The 17,013-nt window shown below is 39.7% G+C and overlaps 1 protein-coding gene across 2 annotated transcripts in view; it reads right to left on the bottom strand.

Annotated features, from left to right (window-relative positions):
* Nucleotides 1-17,013, bottom strand: part of MDFIC (MyoD family inhibitor domain containing) — an 89,562-nt gene that overhangs the window by 20,307 nt on the left and 52,242 nt on the right. For both annotated transcript variants that reach the window (XM_080818363.1, XM_080818364.1), the window contains exon 4: nt 15,723-15,998. In XM_080818363.1, the coding sequence (XP_080674489.1) occupies nt 15,723-15,998 (276 nt within the window). The remainder of the gene's footprint in view (nt 1-15,722; nt 15,999-17,013) is intronic.

The raw sequence follows: 17,013 nt of genomic DNA, 5'->3' as shown, positions 1-17,013 counted from the left end.
GCTCCACACTGGCCATGGGCTCCACACTGGCCATGGAAACTACTTAAAGGAACCTACTTAAAAAATAATAATAGACATGGTAGTCTGAAGATACTCAAATGGAAATGTCCAAGAGGTGGACATTTGGACAAGAGTGGAGACACTGGCCTAGAGTGTAAGAGACAGACAGATCCAGGGTAGGAAGCTACTTGTGGCTGAAATTCTTATAATGAATGAAATTATTAAGTTGTCCAGGGAGAATGACATCATTTGAGAAAAACTGAGGACTTACTAAGGATGTAGAAACTCCAGGGAATGGAGGGGACATGGAAGCAAGAAAGGAAAAGATTTCAAGGAGATTGTGTCAAATATGGTGCTTAGCCAGAGACATTTCAGTGGTGTGACAGGGATGAAACTGAAGAGCAGTGGGAAGAGGAGTAATTGAAAAATGAGGAAGTAGAGACAGCAAATGCAGACATCCTTTCAAGAAATCTATGCAGAGAAAGCGTCTTCTGCCCCTGGAGAGTGAGGGGAAGCTTGCGAGAATTTCATTTAAATAAAGAGAGTGGCAACAGAATAGAACAGCCATTGTGGAAAATAGAGCAGGTCTGCTTGTCCGTATAGTCCACTGTGGTGTCCCAGTCCCCAGCCGTGTGCCTGCCCCAGAGCAATTCAGGTGATGCTGAACGAAGGAGGGGCACACCAAAGGTTTGCTGAGGGATTCTGAAAATCCAGCTGAGACCCAAGATCCCACATGGGTCACGATGGTGATTTTTATGGAGGTCTAGGTTTCCTCAGTAGTGCTCAGCTCCCTGGTATGGAGAGAAGTTGAAAAAGTCTAGATTTTGGTTCTGAAAGGCAGGTATGCCAGAAGGCCAGGGTCTTAAGCAAGTTAGGAGGTTTAGCAAGGGATCTAAGTATCAGTTAGGAAGATGATATTTCGGAGGCCTGATTTTATTTACGTATACACACACACACACACACATATAATGGGGTCCACTGGGGTTCAAGAGCTAGTATGTTCATACTTTGTAAAAAATTATACTTTTAGTCAGAAATAAGTGACCGAATAACCAAAAGCACTAGATTAAGGAATAAAATAGGACTGCTCTACACACTCTTGTACCCAAGCCTGGGCACAGGGCAAATCCTTAAATACCTGTTGACTTTATGAAATTCATTTGTATGGCCTGAGGCGGAGATGACTTTTGGTTTTACTTCATCTTCTCCTGTCACTCCACAGAACACGTTTTCCAGGAGAGAGCTACCACAGACATTGAAGTTCTTTCTAAAAGAACTGCTCTTCTGTCATTCCAAAATGCAATTTCTGCATCCCTCACTGAGCATAATTATTAGGAAAAAAAAAACAAACTTCAGCGTCTAGTGTCAACTTTAAATTATGTTATGTTATGAGGATATTATTCCCCAAGAGGTCCAGTTCTTCCACTTTGATTTCCCAAGAGAATTCAGAGTAGAAATTTAGGCAGGTTTAATATGTCTTTGGGAAACTAGTGTATTAATCCATTTTGCTCTTTTCTTTCAATTATCTTCACATTTCCCCCCAATTCCTGGATTTTTCAATCTTTGAGGAGACTATTTATTTGTATGAATATTTTCCCTGTCAAAGGAAGGAATATCATTAACTTACCTGAGCAAACTGTTTTCTAATTATTCTGTATTTTCTTCTAATTGCCTCATCTACCTCCCGAGCCAACGTCCACCACCTGACATTTTTGCTTTGGTCAAGTGTACAAGAAGTAGGGAAGCCAGTACAAACCACAGGGTCCTGTGCTGGGAAGAGGGCCTGAAGCCACCCTATGTTACATATCAATTAAAATCCCTTAGGAAGATGTCTCTGAGACCCCAGAAAAAAATTCTCACCAGGTTGTTGACTTTTGATAAAGGTTTCTTCTGTTTTCTCCTGTATTTTTTATGGAGAGTTAACATTACCCAAATTGTGGCATGCAAAACCACAGAAATAATTTTCTCCATGCCTCTGTATCCCAATATTGTTGACTATGCTCTGGTTAAAAAACAAATAATTTTACAAAAGTATGCATGAAAAGGTAAACGTGAGAACAATGGCTACTTACTATTTAAGTTTTTCAAGGTGGAAATTTGGATATGTCTTTTACACTTATTCCAATTTCATGTGAGCCAAAAAAAGCTATTAAAAAATCTGCATTCTCTGCATTATGAAAACTACACACAGAAATGCAGGATTACAAAGGAAATTATGCTACAAAGAATGCTTAGGATGTAGCAAAGCAGGGTAGAGCACGGTTTGGTTTTTTGCATGCCATGGACAAAAGATTTTTAAATGTGTAAAACAGAAATGATTTCATAGGAAACCAATTATGTTGAAATAGTTATTAAAAGTAGAACAAAAGTATTAAGTATGTATTTTTTCTCACACATCAATAACAAGATTCTGTGGTCATCTGATAACTACTATAATTTTACAGTAGTGATTAGCATAAACAATATTTCAGGACTTCTGCAACAATGGTAATAGAATATGAAAATATCAGTGACAAAGTGAGAGGTACTATTAATGCTACTGAAGTTTATTGCTTCCACTTACAAGTGAAGGAAATGCTAGATTTCAAGTATAGAAGTTAAGTGAAAGTCACAGACCTCTCCCCAAACTAGGAACCCTTCAACTGGAGGATCCTAAGTGAATCTTTCAAAAAGCTTCCCAGTGTATTCAACTTAAACCTTCTATGTAAGAAAAAATTAATGCCTTGCAAGATTTTTTCAGAAACAAGGCAAATTTATACTATCAGCTCCTCCTCTACCCTATTTTATGCTATACTAATTGAGAATTATACAAATTAATTACAAAAGGTCCTCAAAAACTGTACTAGTTTAACACTATATATTGGTATTAGTGAAAACATTTCTAAGAGAAACTGTATATATTTCTGTGTTACTTCAATTGATCCTTTAAAATTACATTCTCAAATGTCCCTGTGTAACTCCAGTGAAGGAACTATGTATTCTGAAAGACAACTCAAATATCACCAGAGTTTAATTCAATCTAGAAAAATAAATCATTATTTAAAAAAAAAAAAAAAAAAACGTGGGTCTCAGCTTAAAAGAAATAGCTCTAAAAATCTCCATGTACCCAAACTCACAAATATACAAGCTAAGAATAAACTTATTAGAAAATATTATTAAAACATCACTTTGAAGTCACTGCCATTTGGGTTCTTCTAAATAGCAATAAATTCTTCAATGAAATCATGCAAAACTTGAGTCAGGTGGGGGAGAAAGACAGAAAAATGAGGGGAAAGACAGATCGGGGGGTAGGCGATGAGAAAGACAGGCAGATGGACAGAGCTATGGAAGGTGTACTTTGGAGTAGCAACCCAAATGAGACAAAACTTGGCTTGCAGGCCAGATCTGCAAAGATAGAAGCTTCTCTAGGGACAAAACAGACCTATTCCTAGAGATGAAGGACACCCTTTTGTTCCTGTTCCTTCGGCACTACCTTTTTTTAAATTTCCCCCCAAAACTGCAGTTCTCTATTCTTAAACATTTTAGTGTGTATTTAGACAGTGAAACAATAGTTTTTTTTGTTTTTTGTTTTTTTTTTTAAGTAGATCGAGATGACAGTGCGGGCAAACAAAGGAAAGAACTGAAAGAACATCATACAACATGGGGCAGAAAGACCCCAGGAAATCTATGAAGGCACCAAGACAAAAAATACACAATATAGTACTAATTAAAAACGGTTTTAGTTGAAGTCAAAGGAATATGAATATAACCCAGTTAAACTCAATATTTTGAATTTTCTCTTTCTTCCAGATTGTCAGTGGAGAGACCACAGGACATTTGGACATAAATTAAAGTATGGATTACACATCAGTATTATCTTTAGTTCATTAGCTTATTTAAATATTTTTATTCTTCGAAACTTCAGAAACTGAATTTTTTTTTTACAATGCTAATACTATAGCTAAAGTAAATTTTAGGCTAAAGTGAAATAAAAATGTCTTGATTTATCGTGAGCATCTGAGATAAAGTTTTGCTGTGAGTTGTCACCTCTGATATTTGAAGACAAAAATTATACCCAATGAGCAATACTTTGATACTATTTTCCCTCTGTATACTTAACAAATTGCAAGAGACTCATGAGTCATCAGCCAGTTTTTGTCAGAAGATTCAAAACATCCTGCACATTCTGTATCTTTTCCCAAAAACTTCCCCCTTTGAGAATTGTAGTATTACACAGTGTCTAGTGCTATTATTGTAACTATGAAATAATTCTTTGAAATCCCTCTAAAACGAATGGAAACTTTTATCATAATTAGCATCATTCCAAATGATAAAATATTTTCTTAAAGTGGAAGGTTTCCAAAACTGCAAATCCATGCCACATCCTACTGGTCACCTGAGAGATACCCGGCTCAGTCAGTGTATAGGGCCTGCAGTAGTATAGTGCTTATTCGTAGGAGGCACTTGGTAAGATCACCTTATAGCACCTGGCTGCTTTCTTTTAACACTGTAAAACCTGTGAAGGGGGCGCCTGGGTGGCTCAGTGGGGTAAGCCTCTGCCTTCCGCCCAGGTCATGATCTCAGGGTCCTGGGATTGAGCCCCGCATCGGGCTCTGCTCAGCAGGGAACCTGCTGCCCCCCCCCCCCGCCTGCCTCTCTGCCTACTTGTGATCTCTCTGTGTCAAATAAATAAATAAAATCTTTAAAAAAAAATAAATAAATAGAACCTGTGAAGAGTGTAATATACATACATATATCATTAACTACAATCTAAGGCTCTTTGTAACAGATCTCCTCCCCTCTCTCCTACTCCAGGACATCCTTCTCTCACCTTAAGTAGTTCATTATCAGTAACAGGCAACCAATATCTCCCATTTCTAAAAACATTCCCCTTTAGTAAAATTCCTTGAACCAGAATAGGCTAGACTTGCCATCTTTAATTCCTCTCTTTTCATTCTCTTTTGAACCAACTTCAATCAGACTTTTGTCCCCATCACAACACCAAAAGCATGAAGGTCACCAATGACCCTCACAGGACAATGTCAAGGGTCATTTGGTTTCCAAGCTGTCCCTCTTTCATGGTGCCTTCTCCATCACCAGTTACTCATCCTTTTTTTTTTTAAATGGTTCCTCTTCCTTTTCTGACCTCTATGAGAGTAGTCCAGGGCTCCTGCATCCTGTGCAATGGTTCTTAACTCTGCATGCGTATTGAAATACTGTAGGGAGCTTCTAAAGGATACTGATACCTTAGCCACCCCTACCGCATTCCAGATGAATTCGAATTTCTTGGGGCAAACCCAGAGAGTGGTAATTTACTTCCTATTTTTTTTGTCCAGAATCTCTTACTCTAGATATCCAGGTGCCAGGGCTGAGAACCCCAGCCCTAGGGGATGCCGTCCACCGAACATTCTATACCTTATACTTATATGAGTCTCTGATGGCTCATGAAATACCTCTCTTGGGCTGCAGACCATTCCTCTGAATTCAACTCCTCCTTTCCCATCACCACTTAAATAAAGGGTATCTCAGATCCATGGCCATGACTAAAATCCTTATCTTCCTCCACCAACGAAACCCAGTTTTTCCCGTAGCCTTCTCACATCTCCATTAAAGAGAACTCATTACTTGAGACTGTTTAGGCCAAAAAGACATGGGCGTCATCCTTAACTTTGTCTCTCATGCTGAAATCTTAGCATTCAGTAACTCTTAGTCTGCCTTCAAAATACTTTCCCGTGCAACATCTCACCACCTCCACCACTGCCGCCCTGGTCCAACCCAGCCATCTTCTATCTGAATTACTGTGGGAGACACAAGGCAGGCTTCCACCTTCAGCCCTCATGGGCCTATAGTGGACCCTCAGCACCAGAGGCAGGTAATGCTTAAAAATGGTAAGTTAGATCATGTCCTTCATTGTTCAAAACCCTAACAACAGCTCATCAGCATCCCCGTTATCTTCTCTCCCTTCGCTATTCAAATGTCTTAGAGACATTTGATTTTAGAGTAAGATGTCTGAAGGTGTCCAATGTCTTTACTTCTGGGAACAACAAAAGAAGTAACAGGATTCCATACCATCTTTCTTAAAAACTTGAGGAAAAGAATCACGACTTTTGTCAGATTCTCAAAGAAGCCCATGAACAAAAAATGAATCACTGTGTAAGAGACTATCATAATCAATATTCCAATTTATTACAGGTTAGGACTTAACCTTTTCAACCTTTTGCCTGCAATAGTAATTCAGTTAAGAGCAGGCCACGTTAAAAGATAAATTTACTTTATATACTTTTTAAAATTAACCTGTCTTCTATTTTTCTGGATTATGCAGTACTTTCCTTACTAATGTTTCCTATACTTTTCTTGTAACTGTTGAACTGCTTTTTTTACTTGTTGATGTTGTATTTCCTTTCTTATACTATATATATATATATACACACACACACACACACATATATATATAAAATTATACTACTTATATACTTATATATAAGCTATGATTTAAACTGAATTCTAAATTTCCACCAAGTTGTGGTCCAAAATATGAGAAATTTGGGGGCACCTGGGTGGCCCAGTGGGTTAAAGCCTCTGCCTTTGGCTCAGGTCATGATCTCAGGGTCCTGGGATCGAGCCCCGCATCAGGCTCTCTGCTCAGCAGGGAGCCTGCCTACCCCTCTCTCTCTCTCTGCCTGTCTACTTGTGATCTCTGTCAAATAAATAAATAAAATATATTTAAAAAAAAAAGAGAAATTTGGAACACAGAATCCTAACTGCCCACTCTGTCCATGCCTTCCATTCAAATGCCAGTTAGTGTTCCTGGAATGAGGTAGGAGTGAGGGCTTGAGACAGGCTTTTAATCACTTCAAGTCACATTTCCTCATACCCAGCCATTCCACAGAAGTTACTCAGAAGGCTTCTAAGATTAACCAGCCACACAACAGAGTCGAGTCCTCTAGGTTAACAATTCAGTAAATGCTTCTTGGGTCGCTCAGTTGTCTGGCTTGGTAACTGAACTCAAGAGCTGAATTCTAAAGAACCTATATGCCAGCTTGTCAAGAAGTTAATGTTACTACCTTTTTATATAGTCAAACTTTGCCTCTCTCCTAGATCCTTTCTACTGAAATGTAAACACACTCAAAGCTTTTCCCTCTTAAAACAAAACAACCTCCCTGGACCCACACTTCCATTCTGGACTATAGCCTTTCTAGAACTATTGATACCAGTGTGTTTCCTCAGCATTCCACTGCCCACATCATTCTGGCTGCTCTGTGAAATGGCTCTTAAATTAGGTCACCTAATGACGTCCACAGTGAAATCCAACAGAATTATTTCAGTATTCATCCTGCTGAACCTGTCAATTATCCAGTGCAGCCTTTTCCTAAAACATTCTTTCCATGACACTACCCTTTCCCTTTTTTTTTTTTTTTTCCCCTCAGCAAGATAATCATCCTCCTATCTTTGCCTCTGACCTCTCCTGTAGATTATCTTCTCAGTGTCTTGGCCTCACTCTGACTTTCTCTATTCGACATCACCTTTGGAGAAAAGTCTGAACTTTCCATGGGATTCCTCCCAAGCGCACAAGCTGAACTCCCATTCCCAGCCCACCAAACTGGCTGGCCTCTAGTGATCCCTGAATCACTTAGCTTTCAGCCATCTGATCTTTTCTCTTCAATCTCTTAAGAAAACTCATCCAAATTCACAATGTCAAGTATTCTGTGAGAATATAAGTTAGCATACTTGGTTCTAACTCCTCCCAAGCTCCAAGCATGTATTTCCAAATGCTCTTGGATTGTATATTATCATTTGAAATTCAACATGTCTAAAACTCAACTTGTGGTCATCCTCAAACTACACTGAGCTGCACATGACTTCCTAATTTCTGTTCATTTTCCCAACTAATTGAAATAGAAAACTAAGGTCAGTCCCCACTAGGATGGATGTCTGACTGCTGTTCAGCTCTACTCACTTTTAACCCTGGGACCCAGCACTTAATCCTGACACCCTGAAGAAAACCTCTGGTTCTCAGTGCTCACCTTCAGCACAAGTCACAGGGTTACAAATAATCATCCCAGAACGGCCTCGCTGCTGTACCTGCCCAGTGCTGTCTGACCTATCAAAAACACCACTGAAACTTTTCACTACAAATGCAAAAATTAAAACGATGGTGTATTAATAGGGTTGTGAGATTTATTCAGTTTTTCCCTTGAGCCTATTATTCTGAAGCTGGGTTTCTGAATAGTCTCTTCACTCTGCCACTCCACACCCCATAGCTTCCTGGCCAATCTATCTGTATCTCCATTGTTTAATTTCCTCCCCACCCACCTCCTGAGTGAATGCTAAGTTCATTTAAATTGTTAGAGCAGTGGCCTAAGCAACTTGTCTGCAAAACCCAAAAGCCAAAGGTAAAGGACGTGAAATGCATACCTAGCTGATGGCCTCTCTCTTTTCTTTCACTGGGCCTTCTTTCACTGGGCTCAGCTCTTTTTTATTTTTTTAAATTATTTTTATTTATTTATTTGACAGACAGAGATCACAAGTATGCAGGGAGGCAGGCAGAGAGAGAGGAGGAAGCAGGCTCTCCCCAGAGGAGAGAGCCCTATGCGGGGCTTGATCCCAGGACCCTGGGATCATGACCTGAGCCAAAGGCAGAGGCTTTAACCCACTGAGCCACCCAGGCGCCTGCCCCATGCTCAGCTCTTTCAAAGAAGCAATCTAAGGTGTTTCAAATGTTAAGTTGTATGTATTTCAGGACCTTATAAAATCTTTCCTGTGCTCCTCATCAAACTGATGGGTATGGGAATAATTTACTCTAGAACATAAATTACAGAGTTAACCTATTTTTCTCAACTCTAAAGGACGTGTGTTCAAATATTTGCATTTAGCCCTAAAGACACACTTACCATTTATAAATACTTTGGATAGATAATTTGTTCAATTAAAAAAAAAACACAGCTGATTAAATATCTCAAGTGAGCAAAATGATTTATATATGCAGAATGATTTATACTTTGACACTGTCAACTTTGATCAGGCCTTCCTGGCTCACACACCCCTCTCACTGTATTACTGTTATTCCATTTAGTTTGTTAGTTGAGCAGTAAAATTTACTAAAAGCCTGTTTTCCACTGGACTGGCAAATACTGCCTCGGAAAGCAGAATTCTAAACCTTTCTCCCACACATTTTGACATGGAATGGAAGGCACTGTGCCTGAGAAAACAGCACAAAACAAAACATCATCCAAGCAAATTAAGTATTTTGAGGAATGCAGGGACATATTTTGCCAAAGCCACAGAAAGTTTGTTTCTGGAAGCTCAGATTATAACACTATGGTCATATCATAAAATCCTATTATTTGTCCACTAAAATACTTGTATTTCTATAAATGCAGGCAAAACTGACATTTTTATGGGGGGAAAATGAATATAAGATTTATAATATTATGTAACTGAAAATGAACAATTCAATTTGAATTTTACCTTTCTTTCTGGCTTTAGGAGTTGGGAACATGTTGTGGACTGAAAACCTCAAGGAATGATGAGGAAACAATGGGGGTGAGAGGCAGAAGTTCTGAGTTCCAGTCCTGCCTCAGTGGAGTTTCTTCTCGCCTCACTTGGACCTCAGATATTTGCACTCCTATGGCTCCACATTTTTGCCCTTGATAATTTCAGCCACTCTGAGGTTTCAACTATAATGTCTATAAAATGTTAAGGAACAGGTACTTGTGTTCTCAGATTTATACTCCTTCCTTGCTTCAACATCGGCTGAACACTGACTACAAGCCAGACTCTAGGCTCTGCTGGAAATTAGAAATTTGCCTTCAGTGAGATTAGGTTTTAGTGTGGGAAGACAGATAAACTTGAGTATCCTTGCGGATGGGGAATGTGCTGCGGGAACACAGAAGAGGGGCAATTAGCTCACAACGGCACCAGGAGATGATGCCCAAGTTGAGTTCTGAACAAAATGTGCACAGGTCAAAAAGGCAGAAGAAAATTATGAGAACATTCCAGGCTGGGGGGGGGGGGAGAAGCAACAAGGGCATTTAGTTGTGCCACTAACCACACACACAGAGACCTCTAAGGACTGCAGTAGAGGCATACTTTCAAACACACCGAGTCTTTTGCAGATGGAGAGTGGAGGATAGGGGAAGTCGGTGGTGGGGAGGGGGCAGCAGGACCTATCTGATCACCTTGTGCCCTTTTCAAACTGTCCTGGTGGTTATGCTAAATCCCCTTTGAAGGCTGTGTGCCCCACCCAGCCTGTCTCCCAGGCAGGCCTGCTATCCTCCTCCTGACTACCATGCCCTGTCCCTCTCCTACAGACCATGAAAACAAGGGGAAATACACAGAAAAGGGGGAGGAGGCGGGGTCTAAAAAGGTAGGAAGCCAACAGAATAGTTAGAAGAGAGGGAAGCAGAGAGAACCAGTAAAATTCGAAGACTGAGTTTAGGTCTATCCAAAGGCTCCACAGAGCTTGGTAGCATCCCAGCTCAACAAGTCTAAAGTAGTAGTTATTTCTAACACATGAAAGGATGGTAAAGACAGTCTCTGTGTGGGTGCTTACTTAAGGTAGCCATACTGAGCAAATATTAAGGCATCTGGTTTTTAAAAATTGCAACCATGGAATTTCTGCATTATGGAGAGAAGAATTTTTTTCAAAGAGATGCACACTGGATATAAAATGATGTCCTTCTGAGAAGCTGTGTGAAAGCTTCAGCTTTCAGGACATCCTAGGGGTGGTGTGGACTTGCCATTTGTCACATTTCCAGTCTTACTGCTCCTAATCCCACTTTAACAGTGAGATGCTGATGGTTTTCTGGAAAAAACACAGTAAATCATAACACCCCTTCAGCCTGGAATGTCTCTCCTTCTACCCTATGTACTGAGTCTCCACTGCCTTCTCAAGGAAGTTAACATTCTTAACCCTCGTGAGTTCCTTAAGTGTCCCTGCTGTCATTGTCATTATCAAACACTTCCATCTGGGCCAGACGGCTATTCTAACTCCAAGGAATTCGACAGCAACTCCGCTTCACAACAATTATATGAAGTAGGGACCAATAACCTCCCCATTTTACATGTAAGACACTGAGGCATAAAGCCTACCCAAAGACATATCAGACAATGGTAAAGCCAATATTTAAACCCAAGCAGACTGGTCCCAGCATCTGTGCTCTAATCTGTAGGCCACAAAAAAGAAAAGTAGGCAACACTTTATCACTTTATCACAACAGCGTCCGTGTGATAAAAAATGAGATGGATCTGGGCTGCCTGGTGGCTCGCTCAGTTAAGCGTCTGACTTCGGGTCAGGTCATGATCCCAGGGACTTGGGATTCAGCCCCATGCTGGCCTACCTGCTCCTCTCTCTGTCACCTTCCCCTTGCTTATGCTCGCTCTCAAAGAAATAAAATCTTAAAAAACAAAACAAAACAAAAAAAGATCCTAGGTACTACCATATCTACAAGGTTCTAGATGGTCTTAGTCAACATTTCTGTTCAATGAGCTCCTGGAGCTGGAGGTACATACACAATGGCACTTTAATCCAAAAGGCATACAGTCTGTTCTAAAAACTTCTTAGTTGAAACTTCTTAATTTTTACACAAATACAGGGCTCTAATTGGCACACCTGAAATGTTAGGATTCACCATTCCTAGGACAAGAAAAGTGTCTGAGAGTCTAATGAAAACCCTTGGCAATTTGAATATTATAGGATACTAAATCATATTATAATTATTGCAAAGGTCAAGAATCTTAAACATTTAGTCTTAAAACTCTCCACCTGGGTGATGCAATCAGAAAATTAAAGTATGTATGAAAATATTTAATTATACAAAACAAGTAGGAATCTACCTATTTAATAACCTTTAAATAAAAAATACAATGTTCTCCAACATGGGTATTTTTTTCCTCTACTGCATAAAAGGCACTTTTTAAAATGACATTTTTTCATGAATATGAGTACACATTTATTTTCCAGGGCCAGTCTGAAGGAAGAGTAGGATAAAGGTGTGTGAAATAAAACACTGCCTCACTCACTAACTGGCAGGCAACTCCAGGAAGCCACTGTGCTGGGCACCACGATAAATTAGAAAACAATGCAGACTCATCTGAGTCCAGTCTCTGGGAAAGGAAAACAAGCATAGGGCAAAAGTGTGCAAATTCCTTTTAGTCGGAAAGGTTTCTAGAAGGCACATGTATACAAAGATCCCTGCCTAACCCACAGGTAACCGGGTCAACACTGGGTGCAGCGTTGGAATGACCAGAAATTACCTTTATCTCAGGGAACTCTAGGAAGGCAAAATACCAGTGCTTAGGAGCACAGGCTGTGGAGCCAGAATGTCTGAGGTTGAATCTCATTTCTACCACATACCAATTGCTGTCAGTGGGTTCACTTGACCCGTCTGTGCCTCAGTTTCCTCATTTACAATGAGAAAATCACATAGAGTGGATGAACTTACAGTGCTATGGGGAGGGTACAAGGAGATCACATGAGTGCAGCAGGAACACAGAATGAAGTAACTGACGAATCAACACAGCTTAGCAAGAGAATCGATGGTGTGCATTTCTACTTGCACTCCCGCCGTAGCTAACCCACGGTTAGCGCTCACGAGATCTTGCCAACGCACAGACTCAATTCCAAGGCTGGGTGAGTCTTTAGCTCTGTGGCAGCGAGGGGAGGGGCCCCCATCTCAAGAGTTTTCCCAAACTTGTCAGCAAAGAGGTCCCTACATCTCTTAATGAAGCAAAATGAAATAGTTAAATATCTAATTCCATCATCTGAGCCAGAAAAATGCCCCTCTGCTTGTCATTATTATTCATGTGCAACACAAAAATAACCACAAGGGACGTTTGTCCAGAAAAAACACACGTTGTCAAACTGGTTAGCTGATTTGAGGTTTATGGTGAGTAAGACTCTGCTATTCATTTGCTCATTTTGCTGTGAGAGCAACAGGCATAGACAATAAAGATCGAAGAAAATGTAAAACAGAAAAACAAAACTGAGAAAACTATATTAAGTCCCTCATTTTTTGAATAATTTTTATCCATTTTTATTCGTGTCCTAAATCGAGTGTTCAAGACCTACCGTTCTGACATACAGAGCTCCTGAAATCCAGATGCCATCCCTGTGCGTCAAATCCATCCCTGCCCTGGCCCCGTCCCATTCAGCAAGTATTACATTTCTGCTCAACCTGGAATCCCATATTCTCTGTTCAGCAAGAAACTTGCCCTGCAATGGAGCAGTCCTGCTGGGAGGACAGCATCACAGAATCCTGGAACCCAAGCTAACTTGGAAGATTTCTCCTCCAAACCAATTTCTAGAGAAAGCAGCCCCAGAGAAACCCGTGTTGCCCAGCGAGCTGGTGGCCACACTCACAATGTTGGTCCTTTCACTTGCTATCTGCCTGTTCTGTCCTTTTTTGTTTAGCTACAGCACATTTACCAGAGAAGAAACATAACTTCAAAACTGAAAGTCAGTGCTTAACTTTAAATAGCATCAAAAAGCATGAGGACACCTTATTTGGAGAATATACATCAACTGGGACAAGGAAATTTTCATCTAGATTTGAGCAATCCCCACACCAGGAACATAGAATCGGCTAAGTTCTGCAGCCTCCCGGCCAAGTTCTCGATAGGACACTCTACAATATATTTAGACCTCTTCATTTGTGTTTCATAGGACTCGTACCCCCACTCCAATCTGGAAAACATTTCGTGATAAAGAGCAGGATTATCCTTAATCCTTATCCCCCTCGCACACTCACAGAACTGAAAGAGAGGGAGACAAAGGGGGAGAGTAGAATTCTCAACACTATTGATTTTCCTCTTCCTTTGTATGTTACTTAGGAAGCTGTATTCCTGGGGCACCTGGGTGGCGCTGTTGGTTAAACATCTGACTCCTGATTTCAGCTCAGGCCATGATCTTGGGATCGAGCCCCCGTGTCAGGCTCCGTGCTGGGCGTGGAGCCTGCTTAGGATGCTCCCTTCTCCCTCTGCCCCTCCCCCTACTCACACTCTCTCAAATAAATAATAATCTTAAAAAAAAAAAAAAAGGAGCTGCCTTCTTCCATCAGAAATAACTTCAGATGTGGTATTAAAAATAAGAAAATAATGAAAAATTTTCTAAAAATTCCGCAAGCTATTTCAAGTTAAATTGATATACACTGTTCAGGTTGGATTGAGAGAGCATTCTTTAAAATAAGTAAATATTAAATGGCAAATAAGAGGTTAAGGCTGTAATAAGTAAATTCAAATGTATAAAACAAGTAGATTTCAATTATTTCACCCAATCACCTAGAAGCGAAGATACTCTAAAGAAAATTGCATTGCCTTCCCAACTCCTTGGAGAGCCAGTTTAGTTAACAGCCTCTCTCTGCTTCAGAGATGACCATACAGCTTACATGTCAAACTCATTTTAAAGTGTCAATCATGTCCCTTTCAATCTAATTAGTTTGGAAAGTAGTGTCACTGACCTAGAACTATGCAGACCATTTATTATCATATCATTTGATCAACCTAACACTTTACCTCAGTTGAGTTTGAGACACCTGTAGCCAAAATGTAATATCCTTTCTCCCGCTCACTACTGGTAACTCTCGATACAATTTCCTATTTACAACTCAATTTATTTCTATGAATAAGCATGGCCAACTTCACAGAAGCATCGACAGAATTTGCCTTACTTAAGATTTCATGGTAATTAAAATTGAAAGGTAAGGGGAATAAGAAAAAAAATTAGATATACCTCAACCAGCAGGAGGAAAGATACATCTACATCTATATTTAGAAAACAGATTTGAGTTTTTGGATCCCAAGAACTGCTAAAGGAGAGGAAAGAGGAAAAAGAGAGGAACATGGATAGGCTGGCAGAACTCTGGGACCTTATACATGGTAGGGAGACTATTCATTTTACAAAATATCCATATATAATATGGCAAGCTGGTTTTATAAAAGAAGTCTGTGGGTTATAAACCCACTGTCATCAGATGGGTTTGTGTCATAATAGAGAAAACCTTTCTCAGGTTCATAGTATTTAGCCTGACTTTGACCTGGCCAAGGGCAGGATGGAGCAGAACTGAAGACATAATAATTAGCTCCTGAGAGGTCAGAGAATACCCCTGTACCTCCATGGGAAGAGCTAAAGGCCAGAGCAGAGTGAGTGGGGAATGGTGGGGAGGTTGGTTGTGGAAACCCTGATGGCTGGAAGATACTAGCCTGGCCCACTCTCTGGCAAGAACATGACAATCACCAAATCTTTTTCTCATTTTAGTGCTGCATATTTAAGAACTCATTTGCACATACTGTATGGAGCACTGGGTGTGGTGCATAAACAATGAATTTTGGAACACTGAAAATAAAATAAAATAACAGAACTCATTTGCAAGACGAACATACAAGCAGGTAATCTCTCTGAACCACAGAATAATATAATGAACCAGAGACAGAGAAAACACATGCATCCACCACCAGTATGTTGCTTTCATATTTTTAAACATGGTATGAAAAACAGTAAGTATATCAGTGCTATTTAAAGTAAGGACTCCTCACTCCAGAAGACAATAATCTTTAAAGCAGGATGTCAGCTGCTGGCACTTCCTTTCCTAGCCTGTGTTTCCCTTTGGAGTGGTTGCATTTTACCAAAATTCCAGTTTGTCTGAAAGATAAGCAAGAGTCTTGGTTCATGTTTGCTTGATCAAGTAGTTATTGGTGAATATGATTTTCATCCGGTCAAATAAAATAAGCATATATCTCCAACTTACCTTCAGGTGAAGAGCCTGTCTTTTGGGAGAAGACAGCATTTACTTTACTCTTCTTACTGATATCGCTGTTTACAGACAAGCTGGACTGAATTTTTCTATGCATTTTGTGAGAAACAGGTGCTGAAAGTCTTCGATTCTCTGCAGATACATGTTTGGCCCCGTGGTGAATTCCATTTCCATTGCTCAGACTTGTGTGGCCGTTCTTTATCTTGCTGGTTTCTTCCTCAGTTGGTTCCTGTGAGCACGTTGGAAGCTGAGGCAAGCGCTGGGGTTGGGCTAAACAACAGGAAAAGTTGGTCCAGTTAAAAAAGAAATATTTGAAAATCATCAAAATATATTCAGGAACCGTACCCCCACCCCCACCCTGGGCTTTACCCACAGTTCTACAAAATGGAGAGAAAAAAAGAGGAAAAATACTAATAAACATGGACATCGAGGAAACATAATTAGTAAAAAAAGGTTAGTGGGGCAGGGTCATCAAAAGTGACTTTATAAAAGGCATATGAAAATAGTGGGAAAGAGTGCTTTGTTTTTTAAGAAAATTTAAGTTGGGATTCACAGACCTGTACCCCTGGGGCAAATAATACATTATATGTTAATAAAAATAATTTTTAAAAAAGAAAATTTAAGTTAGAAATCTGAAAGTTATTACACATTCATTAGACAGCAAGTATTTGTTTTTCTATGTACCAGGTCCCTCTTTTGGTGCTAGAAACATGGCAATATTATCTCAATAACCCTGATACTGGGATAAAATATTTAATCATCTTCTGAGAGAAAAGGAAAAAAGCAATGAATCCAAGTATCATAGCTAGACAATACAGAAAGAAATAGTTTTCTTTTCAATTTCATTTTACTTTAAATTTTTAAAAAGGTTTTATTTATTGAAGTAATCTCTACACCTAGTGTGGGGCTCCAACTCATGACCCCAAGATCAGGAGCTGCATGTTCTCCTAACTGAGCCAGCCAGACACTGATTCTATCTCATTTTGAATCCTGGAGAAAACATTCCCTATATTTATTTTTTAATTTGGTATAAAAAATAAACCATTTTTGAAAAGTTGGAAGTAGAATCTGATAAAACACATCTGCCGAAATTAAATGTCAGCACTTAAGAAATGTTCCCATTTAGGTCAGGACCAAGAAAAAGTGGCTCATCCCTCTTATTTGACATTACACTAGAGGCACTGGTGAAAGCAATATAACATGAAAAAGAAATAATAGATCTGGAAAAAATATTTTTGAGATGCATCCCTAATTTGAATGTTCTAGGGGAAATTTCAGGAGACTA

The sequence above is a fragment of the Martes martes genome, assembly GCF_963455335.1.
Source record: "Martes martes genome assembly, chromosome: 11".
In the NCBI taxonomy this organism is placed as follows: Eukaryota; Metazoa; Chordata; class Mammalia; order Carnivora; family Mustelidae; genus Martes; species Martes martes.
This window is presented reverse-complemented; position numbering and strand designations above follow the sequence as displayed.